General features: G+C 36.8%; 1 protein-coding gene across 1 annotated transcript in view; it reads right to left on the bottom strand.

Annotated features, from left to right (window-relative positions):
• Positions 1-457: 457 nt before the first annotated feature.
• Positions 458-19449, bottom strand: part of GSTCD (glutathione S-transferase C-terminal domain containing) — a 124910-nt gene continuing 105918 nt past the window's right edge. Inside the window, 4 exon segments of the mRNA XM_025465806.3 lie at positions 458-2980; positions 6183-6252; positions 9230-9260; positions 11141-11274. Of these exon segments, the coding sequence (XP_025321591.2) occupies positions 2844-2980; positions 6183-6252; positions 9230-9260; positions 11141-11274 (372 nt within the window). The 3' untranslated portion in view covers positions 458-2843.

The following is a 19449-nucleotide window of genomic DNA, read 5'->3' as shown; positions in this document are numbered from 1 at the left end:
ACTCTCCCTCCACCCCTGCTTATGTGCTCTCTCTCTTGCTCATTCTCTCTCTTAAATTAATAAATACAAACAAAAAAATAAATATTTATATGGAAATACAATGGATCTAGAACAGTTAAAACAATCTAGAAAATGAAAAATAAAATTGGAAGATCACCTAATTTCAAGACACTATAAACCTACAGTAATCAAACAAATTAATGTTAGAGACCTTATAGACTTACATATACATCAATTAATTTTCTTTTTTTTTCATCAATTAATTTTCAAGTGAGGTGCCAAGTCAATTCAATAGGAAGAGAAAAAGGTTTTAAATAAATGGTGCCAAAATAAATGCATATTCTTCAAAAGTTACCTACTCTATGTGAATTATTGATTTAAGATGGATTATAGACTTAAATGTAAAAAGCTAAAACCATAAAGTTTCTATAGGAAAATAGGAAAAATCTTCATAACCTCAGGGTGGATAAAATTTTATTATAGAGGATACAGAAAATATTGGCCAGCAAAAACAGAAAATTAGGCTTCCTAAAAATTAAAACATTCATTATAAAAGTGAGTAGGTTAAGCCACAGACTGGGAAAAATATTCTTAATACATATATCTGACAAAGAACTCTTAACCAGAATATATAAAGAACTCTTATAAACCAACAATTAAAAAAACTACAAAAAACCTAATTTTAAAAATGAGTAAAAGACTTAAACGTTCACTTTACAAATGATGCTTAATATCACTAGTCATCTGAAAAATGAAAATTAAAGCCCCTGGGAGGTACCATTTAGTGTCCACCAGAATGGTTAAAATAAAAAAGACTGACAGTATCAAATGTTGTGAGGGTGGAGTGAAGAACTAGAATTTTTATACATTGCTGGTGGGAATATAAAATGGTATACCACTTTGGAAATTGTTTGGTAATTGACATTCATTTATTCAGCAAGCCAGAAATTCTACTACTAGGTATTTACCAAAGAGAAATGAAAACGTATGTCCACAGAAAGACTTGGACAAGAATATTTATAGGTCTTATTTGTAATATCTACACAATGGAAATAATCTAAATAAATACCAATTGGAGAATGAATAAATACATTTTGATAAATTTATATAGTAGAATGTTACTTAATAAGAAGAAACTACTGATACATGTAACAATATGGATATTTCTCAAAAAATACTATGTTGAGCATAAGAAGCCAGACACAAAAGACTACATACTAAATGACTTCATGTATATGAAGGACTAAAATAGGCAGAAAAAATGGAGGGTGATAAAAATCAGAGATTTCTGCCTTTGGCGTAGGTGAAGTTAATTAGAAAGGGACATGAGGGAACTTTCTGTGCTGGTGGAAGTATTCTATATCTCTTTTCTGGTGGCAGTTGCATGAGTATACACACTTTTCAAAACTTCTCAAACTCAACAGTTAAAGCCTGTTATTTTACTGTCTGTAAATTATACCTCCATTTAAAAAAGAAAGTCCAGGATAAAAGAGTATGGTACATCTATAGTAAAAATGACAAATACTGAGGGCTGATGTTTAATTCTTTTCTTAAATTTTATCTCAGGAAACAAGAATTCAACGCCCTCTCCCCTGAATAAATTATTCCTACATTTTAACCCACTATGATGAAAGAGTTGTTTATTAAACTCCCTTTTCCTCATGATATGTATCTTACAGGGGTTGAAAACATCAAAATCAATGAAATAAATCTTATCTCAAATGGAATAACCTAGGACATGTACAAGTTAAATAAGTAGCAGCATGTAAGAAAGGACATGTCACATGTCTTTAAAAACTTTGGCTGGTGGAATGAGGAGAAATGTGAGAAGGGAGAAATAGTCAAATAAGCTTACAAACTCTGTACTCCTCCTACTTCCAATCTACATTCAATTGGTTTTACCAAAATAATGTAACTAAAATATATTACTGATATCCGGAAAACAAATTCCATGGCCATATATTATATTATGACATATAGAACTAAATTCATTAATTTTTCTTTTGTATGATTATTCCATAGGCAAGGCACCATGTCTCTTGCAACTCATCCTTCTATCCTTAGAAGAATCTAGCCCAGGGTCTTGAAAATAAAGGATCCTCAATAATTATTCATAAACTGGAATTAATTAATGTATTTACTGATTAGTTAGAAGTTATGTCCAAATTACATGCCCCCCTAACAGGAAATTTCCTGCAGTTATTTTAATGTTCTTCATATAAAGTGTTTGAACCAGGGATGATCTCATTTGGTAATTTACAGGAAACATATTTAAAGAAATATATGAAATGAAATGGAAGTCTAACTCAACCTGGCTTAAAAATTTAACCATACTGTAATTGCCTGACTGGATATTTTTAAAAATTATAGAAAAAGTACAATTGTTAAAAATACAACCAACCAACCAACCCCACTGAATCTAGTTTTGGTCTCCATTTGAATGCCTAAGTGATTGTAAAGGCTGCAATGATGACAAAGGCTCCAATTCATCGTTTTGAATTGAACATCAAATTGGCAAGATCAGAAATGCTGTGAACTGAGAAGAAAATTGTTATTCCAGTGATGGAACCTCCACTGGTGAGGATTATTCTGTCAGCAGCTGAGACTTCAGGGGATTCTCACTATGAAAGCCAGCGGCCCTTTAATCAGACATTACAAGAGCATTTGTGATGCTTTGCAGGCAGCCTTTTTTTTTTTCGTGATTTTCCTGCTGCTTTCCTTCCTGAGCACAATAAGTTCAAGATGGCTAATGCTGTTTTCTAGTTATGCCAAGAACTTCCTAGATGCCACTGGGCTTTCATCATGAAGACGGATGGCCGAACATCAAATGTGAGTATCTCCTTCTAAATGGGGACTCCCACAATCATGTTATTTTTGGGAGAGCAGCTCTCTGGCTCCATGGATATTACTTGAACGGAGTAACCATGTTCTTCTGCAGCTCTTGCTCTATCCAGATCCACGAGGCACATGCACTGTTTTCCTGAAATTACAGTACAATGGTACCATGAGACACCCTACAAGAAACAGTACAATTTCCATTTGTCTAAGGTGTTCTACACAGTGACAAAAAGCTACAAGTATACGAAGACTGCTGTTTGCCCCCAAGATCTGTTTAGTCTCTGTCACCTTAATTCTTGATCAATATGGACAAAAGACAATTACATATGACATTTCACTGATTTGTTTCTGCTAATAATTTAAAGAGTGTTAACTTTCTTTTTTGAGAATGCTAACTTTTTAAAATGTATTTATAAATAAATCTCAAATAGACTACAGATCCTATTTCCCACTTTGGTTAAAAATACATTCAAAGACCTTGCGTTTGTATTCCCTATGAATTACCTATAATATTGTGAGAAAAATAACATCTATCTTTAATAATATTTAAAGTATGGTGCTAACAAAGAGATATCTGAAAGACTACATCTGAACCTGGAATTTTCAGGACAAAGAAAAATGAGAAATGGAAAATATTTGAGAAAAATTTTAACTGTACATTGGTTATTTCAGATGGATGTGTAATACTGCATATAATATAATCAATTTGCACCCCTATAAAACAGTGGCATTCAATTTTCTTTGTAATCTTTGGAAAACAAAAGAGAAAACCTGACTGGCAAGCAAAGCAGCTAATTTGTGTTCCTTTGGCAAATGCAAATTTTTATGCTAAAGGTAGCTCTGGAAATAAAAATGATTTGGGGTTGAATATATTCCAAGCTATGGTTTACTCTTATACATTCAATTTCTTTAAATTCAATATACAAATTTCATCCTCCAAAAGGCTATGCCGAACTTCATTCCATTTTCCCTCCTAATTATAATAATGACTAAACATTATTTTTAAGTAATTTATTTGTCTACAGAAACCGCTAAAATTGAACAGCTGCAGAAGGGAAGCCAGATAACTGAAACAGAGTTCTTCGTCTTCTTTTTTTTTTTAAGATTTTATTTATTCATGAGAGACACAGAGAAATGTGGAAATAGGCAGAGGGAGAAGGAGGTTCCATGCGGGGAGCTTGATGTGGGACTCATCCCAGGACCCCAGGATCAGGCCCTGGGCCAAAGGCTCAACCACTGAGCCACCCAGAGAAGTTCCCAGAGAAGCTCTTCTGTGGAAGGCAGAATGCTCACAGAAAAACTGTGGAAGGTGAAATCAGTAGGTAAGAATTGGCAATGAGACATTCAGATTTAAAATGTTTATTTTATACTTTTTCCTTAAAAGCTCCTATGCCAAAAAGGATGAACAGTATTAGAGATGATATAAAAAGAAACATCTTAAATTCGATTTAGGTGAAATCTGCCCCCCCCTTCATCAACAGTTGTGAGGTGGACATACCTTTTTTCCCTTAAAATACTATTCATCTTTTAAGATATCTGTAAAGGCTCCCCAACCCCCATCTACTCTTCAGTTTAAAATGAAACATTCTCTGTCAGAAAAGATGCCCTGCATTCCTTCAGTACCCACCCTAGGTTTACACTGCAGCTCATTTACCCTTGGCTTTGATCCCAGTCCAGTTAATTTTTCCTTTTCTATTACGTAAAGGAATCTGTTTTCACATGTTAAAGAAGTGTCTTTACAACTGAAATTCAGTTGTTGGTAGTCTACCTTTTGGGGCCGCAGATGCCTAAAATGTTCACAGAACAAAAGTATGGCACATGCAGAGTACAGATGTTGACATGTGAAGGAGTCTATAACTCTGAATGTGACTTTCTTTCCCCTTGTGCCAGTGATCATGCCAAAGGCTCCTCCTCTTCAACTCCAGTGACTTCCTTTCTAGCATTCCCTGAACATTCACATGTGCACTCAACTAGCTCAAAGTGTTAGGAATGGAGAAGGGAGGAGAAAAAGAAAAAGAGTGGGAGCCACACTTATGTGGTTCAGTGGTTGAGCATCTGCCTTTGGCTCAGGTCATGATCCCAGGGTCCTGGGATCAAACCCCACATCGGGCCCCTTGCAGGAAGCCTGCTTCTTCCTCTGTCTGTATCTCTGCCTCTCTATCTCTGTGTGTCTCATGAATAAATGAATGAAATCTTAAAAAAAAAAAAAAAGAGTGAAAAAGAGAGAGGCTGCATTCTGGAGAGAGGAAGAGTTTTTCCATATGTTTATGCTCCAGAGTGTGAGAAATGGAAGGAAATCACTTCATTCTTCAGCCTCAGGTCTCAAAGGTCTTTCTGTAGGTATCTTGCTATGCTGACTTTGACTTCAGAGTTTGAAGATAACTACCCCTCATACAACACAATCCCTGGATGTGAGCTAATTATCATATCTGGTGCTCAGCCAAAGAAATGGCAATCTGTTTTCCAATATACTATGATGGCCTCCAATGTGGGGCTTTTCTCAATAATTTTTAAGATTATTTTTTACTCCATTCAATCTTCTCAAACCCTAATTTTGGAACCTAGCCTTCCAGTGATGTGACTCCATCACTGGGAGGCATTGCCAAAGTGGGTAAGAGCCTCATGTCTGGCCTAATAGGGGTACATAGTGTGGCTCCATCATTTACTGGGTGAAAGATCCTGGACAAGCTTTTGTCCCAGTCCTAAGTAATAATACATACCCCATTAGTATTTTCATTAGAATTTACTGAGATAATGGGTAAGAGGATTTAGCTTAGTGCCTAAAGGTGCAGTAACTGTTAGCTGCTATTGTCCTTCTAAATGTAGTTTCTTTTTCTAAAGCAAAGTCGTTGGATAAATTCATTACTTAAACATAAAATGCTATTGCAGACCTTCCAATTAAGGTAATATATACTATTACAGATGTTGAATAAATTAGTCTATGATTAATAATATACAAGTATACTTTTTTTCCAAGAAAAAATGCATGTGCATATTTTGACAAATTAACTTTGGCATGCATAGTTGATTTTTCCATCTTTATATTTTTTCTGTGGCTTTTGGTAGATCCTTCAGTTTGTTCATAACAGTAAGAAAGAGATTTCACATAATTCTACTCAATGTACAAATACTGAAAATGAATTTAAAAGTATTAATGTTAACAAAAATGGGATAAAATACTCATACCTACAAAGCCCTTTTCAAAATGGATTGTCTTTTCTGGGAAAAACAAACTTAAGTTTCTTGTTGATAAATGACCAGTTTTCCCCATATAGAGCCAGTTCATTCATTCCGAGACATATTGTACATAATCTACTCACCAGCTGCTCTGTGAAAACACATACCTATGAGTCTTCGTTGGGGTGGAAGCTGGACAGCTGTCTGATCCGCAAATCTGCACAGAATCATGTGTTCCTAAAAGAAAAAGCAATAGAATGTGGGTCTTTTATTTTTTTATTTTTTATTTTTTTCTATTTTAATATTCTGCTTCAAAATTGTAAAAATTATAAAACAACCTCATTTTCCTGGAGTTCAACATTGTTTAATTGAATAATGTAATGCACAAATAATACTTCTGAAAGAAACAAGTTTTCAGAAAGTGGTACCCTCAATAACTCTTCCTCTTCAAATAGACTATTCTTTATTTTCATTCATTCATTCATTCATTCATTCATTCATTTATGAGAGATACAGAGAGAGAGAGGCAGAGACACAGGCATTGGGAGAAGAAGGCTCCCTTTGGGGAGCCTGATGCAGGACTTGATCCCAGAACCCCGGGATCATGCCCTGAACCAAAGGCAGACATTCAACCACTGAGCTACCCAGGTGCTCAGTTCTCTTCATGCAGTTCTTTTTTTTTTTTTTTTTTTTCGATGCAGTTCTTAAGAACAGATGCCAGGCAAATTCTTAGGGCCATTTTGTCAGTTGCTTTTAGTAAAAATATGGTTACAGTTTGTGATTTGGTACCATGTGTTAAACTAAAAGACCCAAAATTCACTTATATTTTTCCTTAAAAAAGTTTGAATCTCAGGAACATGGCTCTAAGAAGACAGTCTAAGTGGCTTTTCTTTCTACCACCAGAGGAAGAGGAAGAACTGTAGAAGATCACCATTATTTGTGGCTTCGGTAGTCCTCTGGGATACCGAGCAGTATAGTGCTGGCTACTCCTATGCTTTTCTGAACTCTTCTTTGTCCCTTGAGAGGAGAGGAAGCCAGCTCACTCACTCTTCTCTTACTCCAAGGGGCTGCTGAAGTGTATCTACTTCTGCTTTAAGAGGAACCTTAATAATGACCTGAGGAAGTGGGAGGAAATTTATTGTTCTGCTTAACAATTTTAGGAAAGACTGTTTTCATGCAAGAAGAACAAGGCTTTATAGGGCCAGAGAGCTGATGAGTCTGCACGGCACTCTGAGATCCTCAAGCCACCAAAGGTGAATGATCGGCAGAGTGGAGATACTGCAATGCTCCCATGACAGCTGTTCATTCAGAACAGCTGCAGTGTCCAAGTGTGTAAGTGATCTCACCTGACAGCTCAGCCAAAAGGTTGAACTCCGATTCCTCATTTTTCACCTTAGTCTTTTGTACATTCAATTTGAGGCCTTCATTTTTTTTCTAAAGATTTTATTTATTTATTCATGAGACACACACACACACAGAGAGAGAGAGAGAGAGAGAGAGAGAGAGAGAGAGAGAGGCAGAGACACAGGCAGGGGAGAAGCAGGCTCCATGCAGGGAGCCTGATGTGGGACTCGATCCCAGGTCTCTGGATCAGGCCCTGGGCTAAAGGCCGCACTAAACTGCTGAGCCACCCGGGCTGCCCGAGGCCTTCATTTTTTTAAGGTAATTGAAGTGACTGTGTGATGTTAGTTCTTTTTGAAAGGTTACCCCTCTCTCAGCTTTTATGCATGAAAAAAACAGCAACACTGTAATGCTCACTATAAAATTTAGTGGCCAGTAGATAGGATACTAATAAAAAGGTTCAATGAGTAACTTGTGTTTGGCAGCCATGAACTGGCATCAACGAAGGGGCAGACATACAAACTTAAAATCTGTTAGTCAAAGACCAGGAAAGTCTGGTTCTGGATGAAAGCATCAACAGTCTTCCCTCCATAGGTATCTGTGTATGCTCGGAGCAGGGTGAGGGTGGGAAGGGGGTGGTGGTTGGGAGATAAAGTTGGAGGTACCTGTTTAAAGGTTATAGAGTAGAGGTGAAGGAGATATATGTGCCAAGGTGGTGGAAATGAACATTTTGAGGTCACTGTCCCCCACTAACTTGACTGTTGGATGGAGAAGGGAAAAATCTTGAAAGGTGGGAGCTGTCATGTAAAATGAGACTATGTATTTTTAGTGAGTCTCTTCAAGAAGTGAACTAAGAATCTAAACTAATTTATCAAGTTTTAGTGGGATTATACATATATTTCTGGCAAATATCGTTACCATTTTTTAGATTGCATTGTGTCATGTTATTGACCAATTAGTGGGGATATTCAGAAAGCTGGAAAGTATTTTGCTCAGATTGGCACCTCAAAACTATGCAATGTTCTCATGACCATTGAGAAACAGTTCTCTGTGGGTCCCTTGGTTTCTTCATGTCTTATGAGTAGAAGTGCTGCTTTTGTCCCAGACCAGGGGTTGGCAAACTATGGCCTACAGGCCAAATCCAGCCTATGACTTCTCTTTACATGGCTCTCAAGTTAAAAACATTCTTCACATTTTTAAAGGATTGTAAACCACCAACAAAAGCCCAACAATGGTAAGAACAAAGTAGGGTAGGTGAGAGATTTTTAAGTAGCTGACAAAACCTAAAATATTTACTATCTGACCTTTGACCAAAAAATTTGCTTGTGTTTTAGATTGTTTTCTCAAAGATGTTTATATAGTGAGGAACTTTGGCAAATACATACTGTCTCCCTCTGGAGCAAAGGCCAGAGATGCTTGCTTAAAGATTAAATCTTAAAACATTTGGGCTTCCTAAATTCAGTTTCCCTCTCCTGTAATACAGTTCACTGTGTATATAGGTGTTACATGGCTCTTTTTTGCTGCCCTGTGGGAATTGGGTCTCAGGATGTCACAATGAAAATGATGACAGTCTGGCTACTCCTACTGCCATGACTCCGACTCGGAAGTCTCCCATCTGCCGGCATCCATGAAACTGTGGCAGGCTAGCATGTTGGCTTGCGGGGTAAACTCTCAGACCCTTCACAAATTTTGCTGCCTATTTGGACTTTAATCTTGATTTACAAAACAAAAAACCCCCACAAACTCACCCCCCATATTACATGATGATGTGTAATTCCAAGATAACTATAGATTATATATCCCAATAGAAATTGGGGAGGGGAAGAGGAATAAAAAGTATATTAGCAAGACATCTAGAACTTTTTAAGGTTACCTTGTATGATAAAGTTTTCTTGAATTGTTCACTGAAATAGAAAAGAAAAAAGAATCATTATCTTAAATGCCAAAGATTTGGAGTAGAGATGTCAAAGATTAGGAGCAGAATAGCCTATATTTCTGCATGGAAATATAGAAGAAACTATAAAAAAAACTAAGTGTTTTATCTGAGGAGTATATAATGCTGTCTTAAACTAAAAACTATGACAGTCTGAAATGTCTTTATAAAAAGCTCAAAGCATACTATCAATATGCTATTAATTTTCAAGAATTTTTCAAAGATTATTTACACTGTTAGAGATATTTTTTCCTTTTCCCCACACAGATCCAGGTGTTTTAAAATGTAGGTTTTACTACTATTCAGGTACGGTGAGGCAATCACATCAGATGTTTGCCATTGGAGAGATAGAGGTCATGCTATGCCACATGGGGCCACATGGCACACACAGCACCAGGGCTGGTTAGGAGGCAGAGGGAGTGGGATAAAATGTGGGCAAGTCATTATTATGGGTTCCATAGGAAGAAATGGCAAGGCAGGATGAACAAGCTAGGACAGGTTAGTTTGATGAATTCGGTGGCTTTCGGGAAAGGGGCCATCCCTAGTGGTCTGGTGTGATTAGTGCAGAGGGATAATGGCCTGGGAGTAGTCTTCCAATGACAGAAGGAGAAAAATAGCAATAAATCTACAGGGACCTGAAAATGGTCACATACACTAAAGTAAGACTTTAAAATCAATTAAGTAAAGCCACAGGCTGAGTAACTCAAATTAATATTCTTAAGAACCTTTCTAGTGCTAGACTTATAGATTTCTTGCTGGGTGGTAAAATATACATTTTATCTGTATAGATTCAGAACAGAGTGAAATTTCAGCTATTGAATAAACCTGAAGTTCTATTTTATTTTTTGCTTTTCCAAAGTTCCTTTGGTTTTCTCTCAACTAGTTGCAAACTGTGGTAAAGAACAAAACAAGGAAAAAAGAAAAATCAAAGAAAAAGAAGGCTATTGTTTGTATTTTATTACCTTACTCAGAAGCCTTGAAGGATAAATTCAGATGGAAATTTACTAAGATTTCTTAAAAGTAACAATGCAAATGATGAAAAGCCTTTTTTTTTGACACATCATAGAATTTTCAAAACATATTTAATCTATCCTATAATTAAAATGATCAGCATGATTCTCAATAACTATGACTCGGAGGGTGAAATGTCATCAACACCAAGATAATAGCCCTCCAGTAGGTTAAGCTGAAATGTTGAAAATTAAAATGTCTCCCTCTCATAGGTGGGATAAGAAGGATTGTAAAAGTGGTTGTCCAGTTTGCAGATTACTCACCACCCATGGGCAGTATATATAAATACCACTGTACCTGGCAACAGCTCACATTTTATTGGCTGCTTACTCCATGCTGCTTCTAAGTGCTTTACATATATATCATTCAATTCTCACAAAAACCTTGAGGTAGTTACTATTATAACCTGCATTTTGTAGATGAAAAAATGTAGGCAAAAAGAGCTGAAGTAAATTACCTAATGTGAAACAACATATAAAAGTCTGAGGAGCCTATCTGCACCTAGGCGGAAGACTTCCAGGACCTAAGCACTTAACCATAACCACTACACCTACTGCCTCTCATAGGTGATGAGAAGGGCTAAAACTATCAGATTTCTAGTTGGCTCACTCTCAGATGGACTTGCTTCTAAATTTCAGGAGCTGAGTCAGGGAGAAAAATCAAAAAGCATCCATAGAGGAGATCCTCTCTTCCTTATATAACTTATAAACAGTACCTGACTCTCTGGAAAGAGGAAGTTGAGTTCAAAACCAAAATCTCATTGCAACTTTGTATCAAATGGTTTTCCCGCTTTAGTTATATTCCCCACGTTGGTGCCCTAGGTAGAACACTAAATTTCACCTTTTGGGAAAATTAAACTTTGAGGTGTTCTGAATGAAACCGTAACAGCAAGGGCATGTGACAAAGGAAGCCCGTGTTTTGATGCAGTGCTCAATCACCATGTCTGTTGCCACTCCACAAGCATGCAATGCCACCTGGAAAACAAAACCAGACATCAGCACTAAGTTCTTTATTATTAACAGTGCTACTTCTGTCCTTTTTTGTTGTTGTTGTTAACTTTTTTGTGAAGACTGATCCTCTGGAGGTTTCAAGTTACCAGAATATTATTCCATAATAGTTTAAATAGTTCTCATTTGGACATACCAAAGAACTAGTTAGCTATTCACATTAATTAAGAAAACTAAGCAAGGTTGAAAGATTACAAATGGAACATTGCAAATGAAGCATAAGATTCATTCAATGGAAAATCTGACAAGATGTTAAATATGGAAAATTTAATATGTATGCAAGTCTAAACTAGTGTTTTTGCTGATTATGAATTTAGTTCCATTGTAGCATTGCAGCAAGAACAATAGATTGAAATCTGAATTTCTACTCTCACATTGTAGTTGCCTATGAGATCTGGGGCCATTTAAAATTTAACTTCTTTAGGCCTCAGTCTGCTCAACTACAAGCTGTGGTTAATAATACATATAACAGCACGCTGTTGCAAAAATTAAATAAATATGTATTTGAAAATTTTCTTTCAAATGCTGTATGAACATAATCTGATCAATGTTGTATGAAAACTGATCAATCATATTTATGGAGCTCCTTTTCATATTCATGTAACAGTTCATAACATTGATAAATTGCATGAACTACTTTCAATGGGTTTATTTATAAAGGAAGGAATAAAATTATGAATTGGAATCTGATTAGGGCTTCAGTTTTTCATTAAAAAACCTCTAAAAGTGATCTTAAAATGTTTAAAACAAATTCCTTAACTATATCTATATTGTGTCCAATCTAGACAATTATGAAAATTATTAGCTAAATAAAGCAAAACAAGATCCTATGAAAGAAAATCTGACATGGGGATCATTTATTTATTTATTTATTTATTTATTTATTTATTTATTTATTTATTATTTATTTATTTATTATAGTCACACACAGAGAGAGAGAGAGGCAGAGACATAGGCAGAGGAAGAAGCAGGCTCCATGCACCGGGAGCCCGATGTGGGATTCGATCCTGGGTCTCCAGGATCGCGCCCTGGGCCAAATGCAGGCGCCAAACCACTGCACCACCCAGGGATCCCCTGACATGGGGATCTTAAAAAATAAAGCATTTTGTCAGAAAAGTCCTCAGATCTCTGACAACTTCAGGGTAGGAAGAGGGCTTTCAGAATGAAGAGGAGATTTTCTGGAAATTTCTGGATGTGTCATAAGCTAGAGTCCCCTCTTGAACTGGAAAACCAAAAGCAATGTCATATTGAGAAGAGGATAGCCAGATCTCTGTTCTCAACCGTTCTTCTGAATCTTCCCTCCTTCCAGGCTTACATCAGTTTAGAAGTCAACAATCCCTGTGGTTGTTGCCAATCCACTTTTCCTGTTTCATTCTGAAAACTGAGCCTGGGAAGGCTGCCATCCGGTGAAGGCAGCCACTACTTGATAATTGGGAGTAAAGAATTTTAATTTCTCATCTGCTCCTTTTATTTAATCAGCTTTGCAGAGTAAAAATCAGGCTAGTTCTTATTTTCATGAGTAGCTGGAGAAAACCTCACCATAAAAGTTATAGAAGCATTTTCCCCTGGAGGGAAAGAAAAGAGAACCAGCACTCCTTGAGTGCCCTTTGTGTGGGGGCACTATGCTGGGTAAAGGCATGCAGATTTTTCTATGCTCACAACAGCCCTGAAAAGATTTTTATTATCTCCATTTTAGAAGTAAGGAAACTAAGACTCAGAGAAATTAAGAACATGCCCACAACAAAGCAGCTCCTGAGGGGCAGGATCCTGATCCCAGAGCCTGAACCCATACATTAATTAATTACATCAGGCTGCTTTGCAAAACTCTTTTAAGGCTCTTAAAGAAAAGTTTAGACAATTCACTCTTAAAAATCTCTCTTTACTTACGTTCACATTCTCTTTGTTACATACAAAAGAGTTTATTTCCCTCATTTAAACAAAACAACTAAATCTAAAAACTATTTGCACAATGGATTTTTGTCCTAAAAGGTTTTATTACTTCATATGCTCCTAATTTCCATTTTTTCTCAAATGCAGGTCAGAAATAACAGGCTAAAAAATGAAGAGAGATATAGATGGATGGAACAATTTGAATATGAATGTTTAGTATAAAACAAAGGTGGCACTTTAGATCCCTGGGAAAAAGATGGACTTTTAATTTATTTTTTTAAAGGTTTTATTTTTAGGTAATCTCTATACCCAATGTGGGGCTCAAACTTAACAACCCTGAGATCAAGAGTTATGTGCTCTCCCAACTGAGCCAGCCAGGAGCCCCAAAGATGGGCTTTTTAATAAGTGATGTTGGGTTAACCTGATAGCTCTTGAAAAATAAAATTAGATCCTTTCCTCTCACCACACATAGTGCATTTCAAATGGATTAGAGATTTAAAATGCAAAACAATAACAACAACCATGAGTGAATTCCTCTACAACCTAGGGGAGTGGCAATACTGAACTATGTCTGAAATTCTACATATGATAAGGGGTAGGATTAATAAATTTGACAAAGTAAAAATGAAAAAAAAATTAATGGCAAAAAAAAACAAAAAAAAGTATGTAAAAGACAAATGACAAAGAAAAAAATTGACAACTTATAGCATAAACAAAGGATTAATATCCCTAACATATAGAAAGTTTCTGAAAATAAAGAAAAGTGTAATAATCTGATAGTAAAGTGTACAAGAGATTTTGATAATTCAGGAACAAAAATATGTAAATATGGTTTAAACCAAAGTTGTTCAATATTGCTCAAAATAAGAGAAATAAGTATTTAAAGTACATTAAGATACTACTCATCACCTATTAAAGTGGCAAAAATTCTACAATTTGATGACATTCTATGGGCCAGGGTGTGGGGAAACAGACAATGTCATACATTGGTAGTGGGAATATAAAAAATGTCACAACCCTATGGTGGAAAAATTTAGCATATCCAGCAAAATTACATGAGTAATTTGTGATCTCACTTCTAAAAATCTGTTCAAGGGATACACTGGCCAAAACAAAACAAAAAAAAAGATTTCTTCATTGAGGCAATATTTGAAATAACAACAAAATGGAAACAAGCCAATTTTCCATTGACAGAGGACTGGTGGCTTACTCTGTAGCTCTGAAAAAGAATGAGGAATATTTCTCTACAAGGCCATGGTAGACATTATTAAATGAAAAATAGGGGATCCCTGGGTGGCTCGGTGGTTTAGCGCCTGCCTTTGGCCCAGGGTGTGATCCTGGAGACCCGGGATCGAGTCCCATGTCCCGGGATTCGAGTCCCATGTCGGGCTCCCTGTATGGAGGCTGCTTCTCCCTCTGCCTGTGTCTCTGCCTCTCTCGCTCTCTCTCTCTCTCTCCCTCTCTCTCTCTGTGTCTCTCATGAATGGATAAATAAAATCTTAAAAAAAATGAAAAATACTGTTAAAAAATTCTCAAACTATTTTCAGTAATCATGGTTAGTGGTTGTATTTTTGTTTTAGGACTCAAATGTATATATTGTGAGAAAAAGCAAGTAAGAAATATGCTAGGTGCCATTAGGAAGCAGTTTTTTTTTTTTTTTTAAGCATAGGAGAAAGAAGAAAGAGATATGAGATAGCTAAGTGAGGCTAAATTAAAATCCCATAGTCCTGAATTTAAATTGGAAGTGTCAGTGTGTACCACAGTGATTTAAAAAAAAATTTTTTTGGTCTTGCTCAGACCACAACAAAGCCTGGAAACAAAGACCAAACAAGTAGCAGTGACTATCTCCAGTACCTAAATGGCAGTAATACAAATAGCCATTTTCCTTTAAAAGAATTTAGAGCTTTATGTAGAAATAGCTGCTGCCAGGCAAGAAATGCATAAGATGAGCTGGAATATCATGTTATACTGAAAGCACAGACATTGTGAAATACTATTGAAATCCTATCAACAGGACTCAGGAGCCAACCCCAAGAGGTTCTCGCTGAATAAACTTGGGAATACTGAGCATTAGTAAGAATAATAAGTGCAATGGGTTGAGGTATTTCAAACATTAAATTGATGGGTCAATAATCATACAAAAAAACAACTGGTCACTTTCAGTAGATGACCAACTCACTTTGAAAACCAGAAAACCCAGGGAAAGAATCAAGTTTAATCCAGCCTTTCCTATGTGAACTGTACCTCAGCATAACCAAATGGTTAATAAAGGAAAGTTAAGGGAAGATGGAATGATAAAATTAGAATATCATCATTTTGCAATCCTTGCCAAAGTAAATAAAATTAAGGTCAATGATCACAAATGCTGCCAACACTGCACCGGAGACAACCAGACATAAATGCCTACTGATAGAACACAACACTGCCTATGATGAAATTTTACCCCAAAGTCAACCTGATCTGATTATGTCTCTACAATCTAAATCTAACTACCAATTTCCAAGCAATATTGGGAACAGGTTAATATGTGAAACAACACCAGGGGGGTATGATCAGCAAAATCCAAATTGTAGGAAACTCTAAAGAAAAAATGACATGATTCAGGGCAGCCTCGATGGCCCAGCAGTTTAGCGCCCCCTTCAGCCTGGGGTGTGATCCTGGAGACCACAGATCAAGTCCCACGTCGGGCTCCCTGCATGGAGTCTGCTTCTCCCTCTGCCTATGTCTCTGCCTCTCCCTCTCTCTCTCTCTCTCTGTGTCTGTCATGAATAAATAAATAAAATCTTAAAAAAAATGACATGATTCATATAAACAAACTTCAGAGGAAAAAGAGACAGGGATGGTGTAATAGGAGGAATGAGTCTACATGCTTATACCTGAAACCTGTAACATTGCAAAAAGGACTTTTTTCAGCTGTAACTAAGATTAAGAACCTTACAATACCAAGATCATTCTGCATTTACATGGGTGGGCTCAATTGAATCACATAAGGCCTTAAAAGTAGAGAACTTTCTCAGACAGGAAGCAAGTGAGATGAGACACATGGGAAAGTCAGATTTGAGGCATGAGAATGACATGAACCACCACTGCTGGCTTTTATGGATAGCTCTAAAGGCTGAATCCTGGCTGAGCCAGCCAGGGCATTGCAACCTTAATCCTACAGTGCATAGAATTAAATTCTACCAAGAACCTGAATAATCCTGGAAGTGGATTCTCCCTCAGAGCTTTTAGATAAGAGCCAAATCAAGCCAACAGCTGACTTTCATCTAATGACACCTGAAGCAGAGAAACTAGTCAAGCCCATCTGGATTTCTGATGTATATAGAACTGTGAGATAATAAATTTGTGTTATTTTAAACTGCCAAATTTGTGGTCGTTTCTTTTTTAACAAGAGAAGTAGAAAACTAAAGCAGATGAAAACCTATAAATTTTAAGCCTTAAGATTCACATTAGCCATTTCAATTTTTATGTCTTATTTCAACCTTTATTAAAAGAAATACACTGTAAAAATCATGAGACAACTGGTGTAGAGAGCTTCTACAGCAACATGAAGGTGGTTTTGTTGAGTAATCTACTATTATTTTTTATTAATCATGAAAGGCCTATAAGTACTACTTAGAGTTCTAGAAATTGTAGGATTCATTCATTCATTCAACAATCACTGGACATTGTGTATATACTAATATTATGGTAGTGGCTAAGAATGCAAAGGTCCAAACTATGATTCCTTTTGTATGCTGTTGACAGTAATAACTGAATCCAAAGTATTTAATACATTAATCAACTCAATTTGGGAATCATATAGGTTGAAACCACCATTCTGCTTTCTGGTTTTGTTTTGTTTTTGTTTTTTAAAAGTTTTTTTTTTTTAATTTTTATTTATTCATGAGAGACAGAGAGAGGCAGAGGGAGAAGCAGGCTCCATGCAGGGAGCCTGATGCGAGACCTGATCCCAGGTCTCCAGGATCCCGCCCTGGGCCGAAAGGAGCGCTAAACCACTGAGCCACTGGGGCTGCCCTTAAAAGGTTTTATTTATTTATTTGACAGAGAAAGCACAAGCAGAAGGAACAGGAGTGGGAGAGGGAGAAGCTGGCTCCTGCTGAGGAGGGAGCCTGATGTAGGGCTCGATTCCAAGACCCTGGGATCATGACCTGAGTTGAAGGCAGATGTTTAACTGACTGAGCCACCCAGTTGCCCCTCTACTTTCTGTTTTTATGCAGGTGACTGACTACCTTAGATACCTCATATAAGAGGAATCTCACAGTATGTCTTTTTTTGCAACTGGCTTATTTTACTTAGCAACCTCAAGGTTCATGACAAGATTTCTTTTTCTTTTTATTTATTTTTTTTAAAGATTTTTAAAGTTTATTTATTCATCACACACACACACACACACACACACACACACACACAGAGGCAGAGACACAGGCAGAGGGAGAAGCAGGCTCCATGCAGGGAGTCTGACATGGGACTCGATCCGGGAGATCCGGGATCACGCCCTGGGCTAAAGGTGGCGCTTAACCGCTGAGCCATCCGGGCTGCCCGATTTCTTTCTTTTTAAAGGCTAAATAATATATACATACATCATATGTTGTTTATCTGTCCATGGACACTTGAGTTGCTTTCACCTCTTGGCTATTGGGAATATTGCTGCTGTGAACAGCAGTGTGCAACTATCTAAGTAGGTACTATTTTAGGATAAGGAAATTGAGGCCCAGAGAGGGTAAGTAACTTGTTGCAGGTCACACAGCAAATCAAGGACCCTAACTCAGACAGTTTGGGGCCTCCATCCTAGATACCTACTCTTTACAAATATATCCCCTCTCTTTTTATTCATTTCATTGGTCCTACTATCTTCTGAAATTACAACACCATAGGGAACTAGCATGTATTCAGTATCTGCTAGATGTCAAAATCTACATTGATTTTTTTTTTGTTTTAATCATTTAATTATTGTCTTAATATATTAAGTAGCTCTTATTGTCTCCATTTGGAATCACATGTCCAAAGTCCCTAGCCAGCAAGACCTGGTCTAACATCACAAGTGATGAAGCCAAGATTTGAACTCCTACTGCCTGATACCAAACTTTGTTCTAGTTCTCTGTGTTCTTATTTGCTCCTTTCTGAGATGTAAGAAGCAAACAGAAGGGCACTGACTGGACTCCAGGCTCGGCTCTCACACTAACTTGATATGCCTCTCTGCAGATACAGGTGGCCTCAACTGCTCTGTGAAATGAAAAGGTTGAACTGGATGATCTCTAAATTTGCCCAGCCAATTAGGCTCTGAACCTTTGCTTCTCAAAGGATTCTTAACCAAATATCTTAGACGGAAGTAGGCGTGGTGCCAACTATGCACTCATGTTCTCTCCCCCAAACCCTTTAAAAACTTTCATGCAATTATATTATATATAGATAATTGGCTTGAAAATCCAAATAATGCTAAAAGGCATGTACAGTAATAACAAAGGGTCCTTGTTCTGTACACTCTTCCACCCTTGAAAGAACATCTGGCAACCAAGGCCAATGCTTTTCAACTCACTGGTTTTCTTTCCTGAAATCTAGCACTTTTTCTATATAATAAATATATATTGCTCTCCCGTTATTTATAAATATTAGACATTACTATTGACTTTCCATTATAGGAGATGAAGTTTTGTTTTTGTGTGGTTTGGTTTGTTTTTTTCACATTTACATTCTTTTTCCTTTTACTGTCCTCTTAATATTACCTTCAATTTCTAGCTAAGTGTTTACATAATGTTTTATTATTATTGCTTTGTATATATACTATTCACTGCTGAGCTAAGTGTGTTGTACGATTAAAAAAAAAATATCCAAGCCTCTCTCTACCCCAAACTCTGTAAAATGCCCTATCATATAACTTTCTGTTCTATGAAAACTGCCAACTAATCAATCACTCTCAATTTTCTTTCCTGAAGACATTTTTCCTGGGCTTTCTGACCTTTAAGTAATGACTCAGTGCTTTCTTTCTAGGCCTTCTGCCTAGCTCTGATCCTGAGATTCCCTTTGCCATCATACTGAGGATTCTCTTCACCTCCTTTTGTGTTAGGTACTACTTATTATTTTTTTTATTTGCTCTCTTGTGTTAGTGAAGCACATCCTCTAGGAGATTCCTGAAGTACGTTTCCTTTTTTTTTTTTTTTAAGATTATTTATTTATTTATTCATGAGAGACAGAGAGTGAGAGAGAGAGGCAGAGACACAGGCAGAGGGAGAAGCAGGCTCCATGCAGGGA

Source organism: Canis lupus, chromosome 32 (assembly GCF_003254725.2).
Source record: "Canis lupus dingo isolate Sandy chromosome 32, ASM325472v2, whole genome shotgun sequence".
Lineage (NCBI taxonomy): Eukaryota > Metazoa > Chordata > Mammalia > Carnivora > Canidae > Canis > Canis lupus.
Note: the sequence above shows the minus strand (reverse complement) of the source record. Positions and strands in the feature narration are given on the sequence as shown.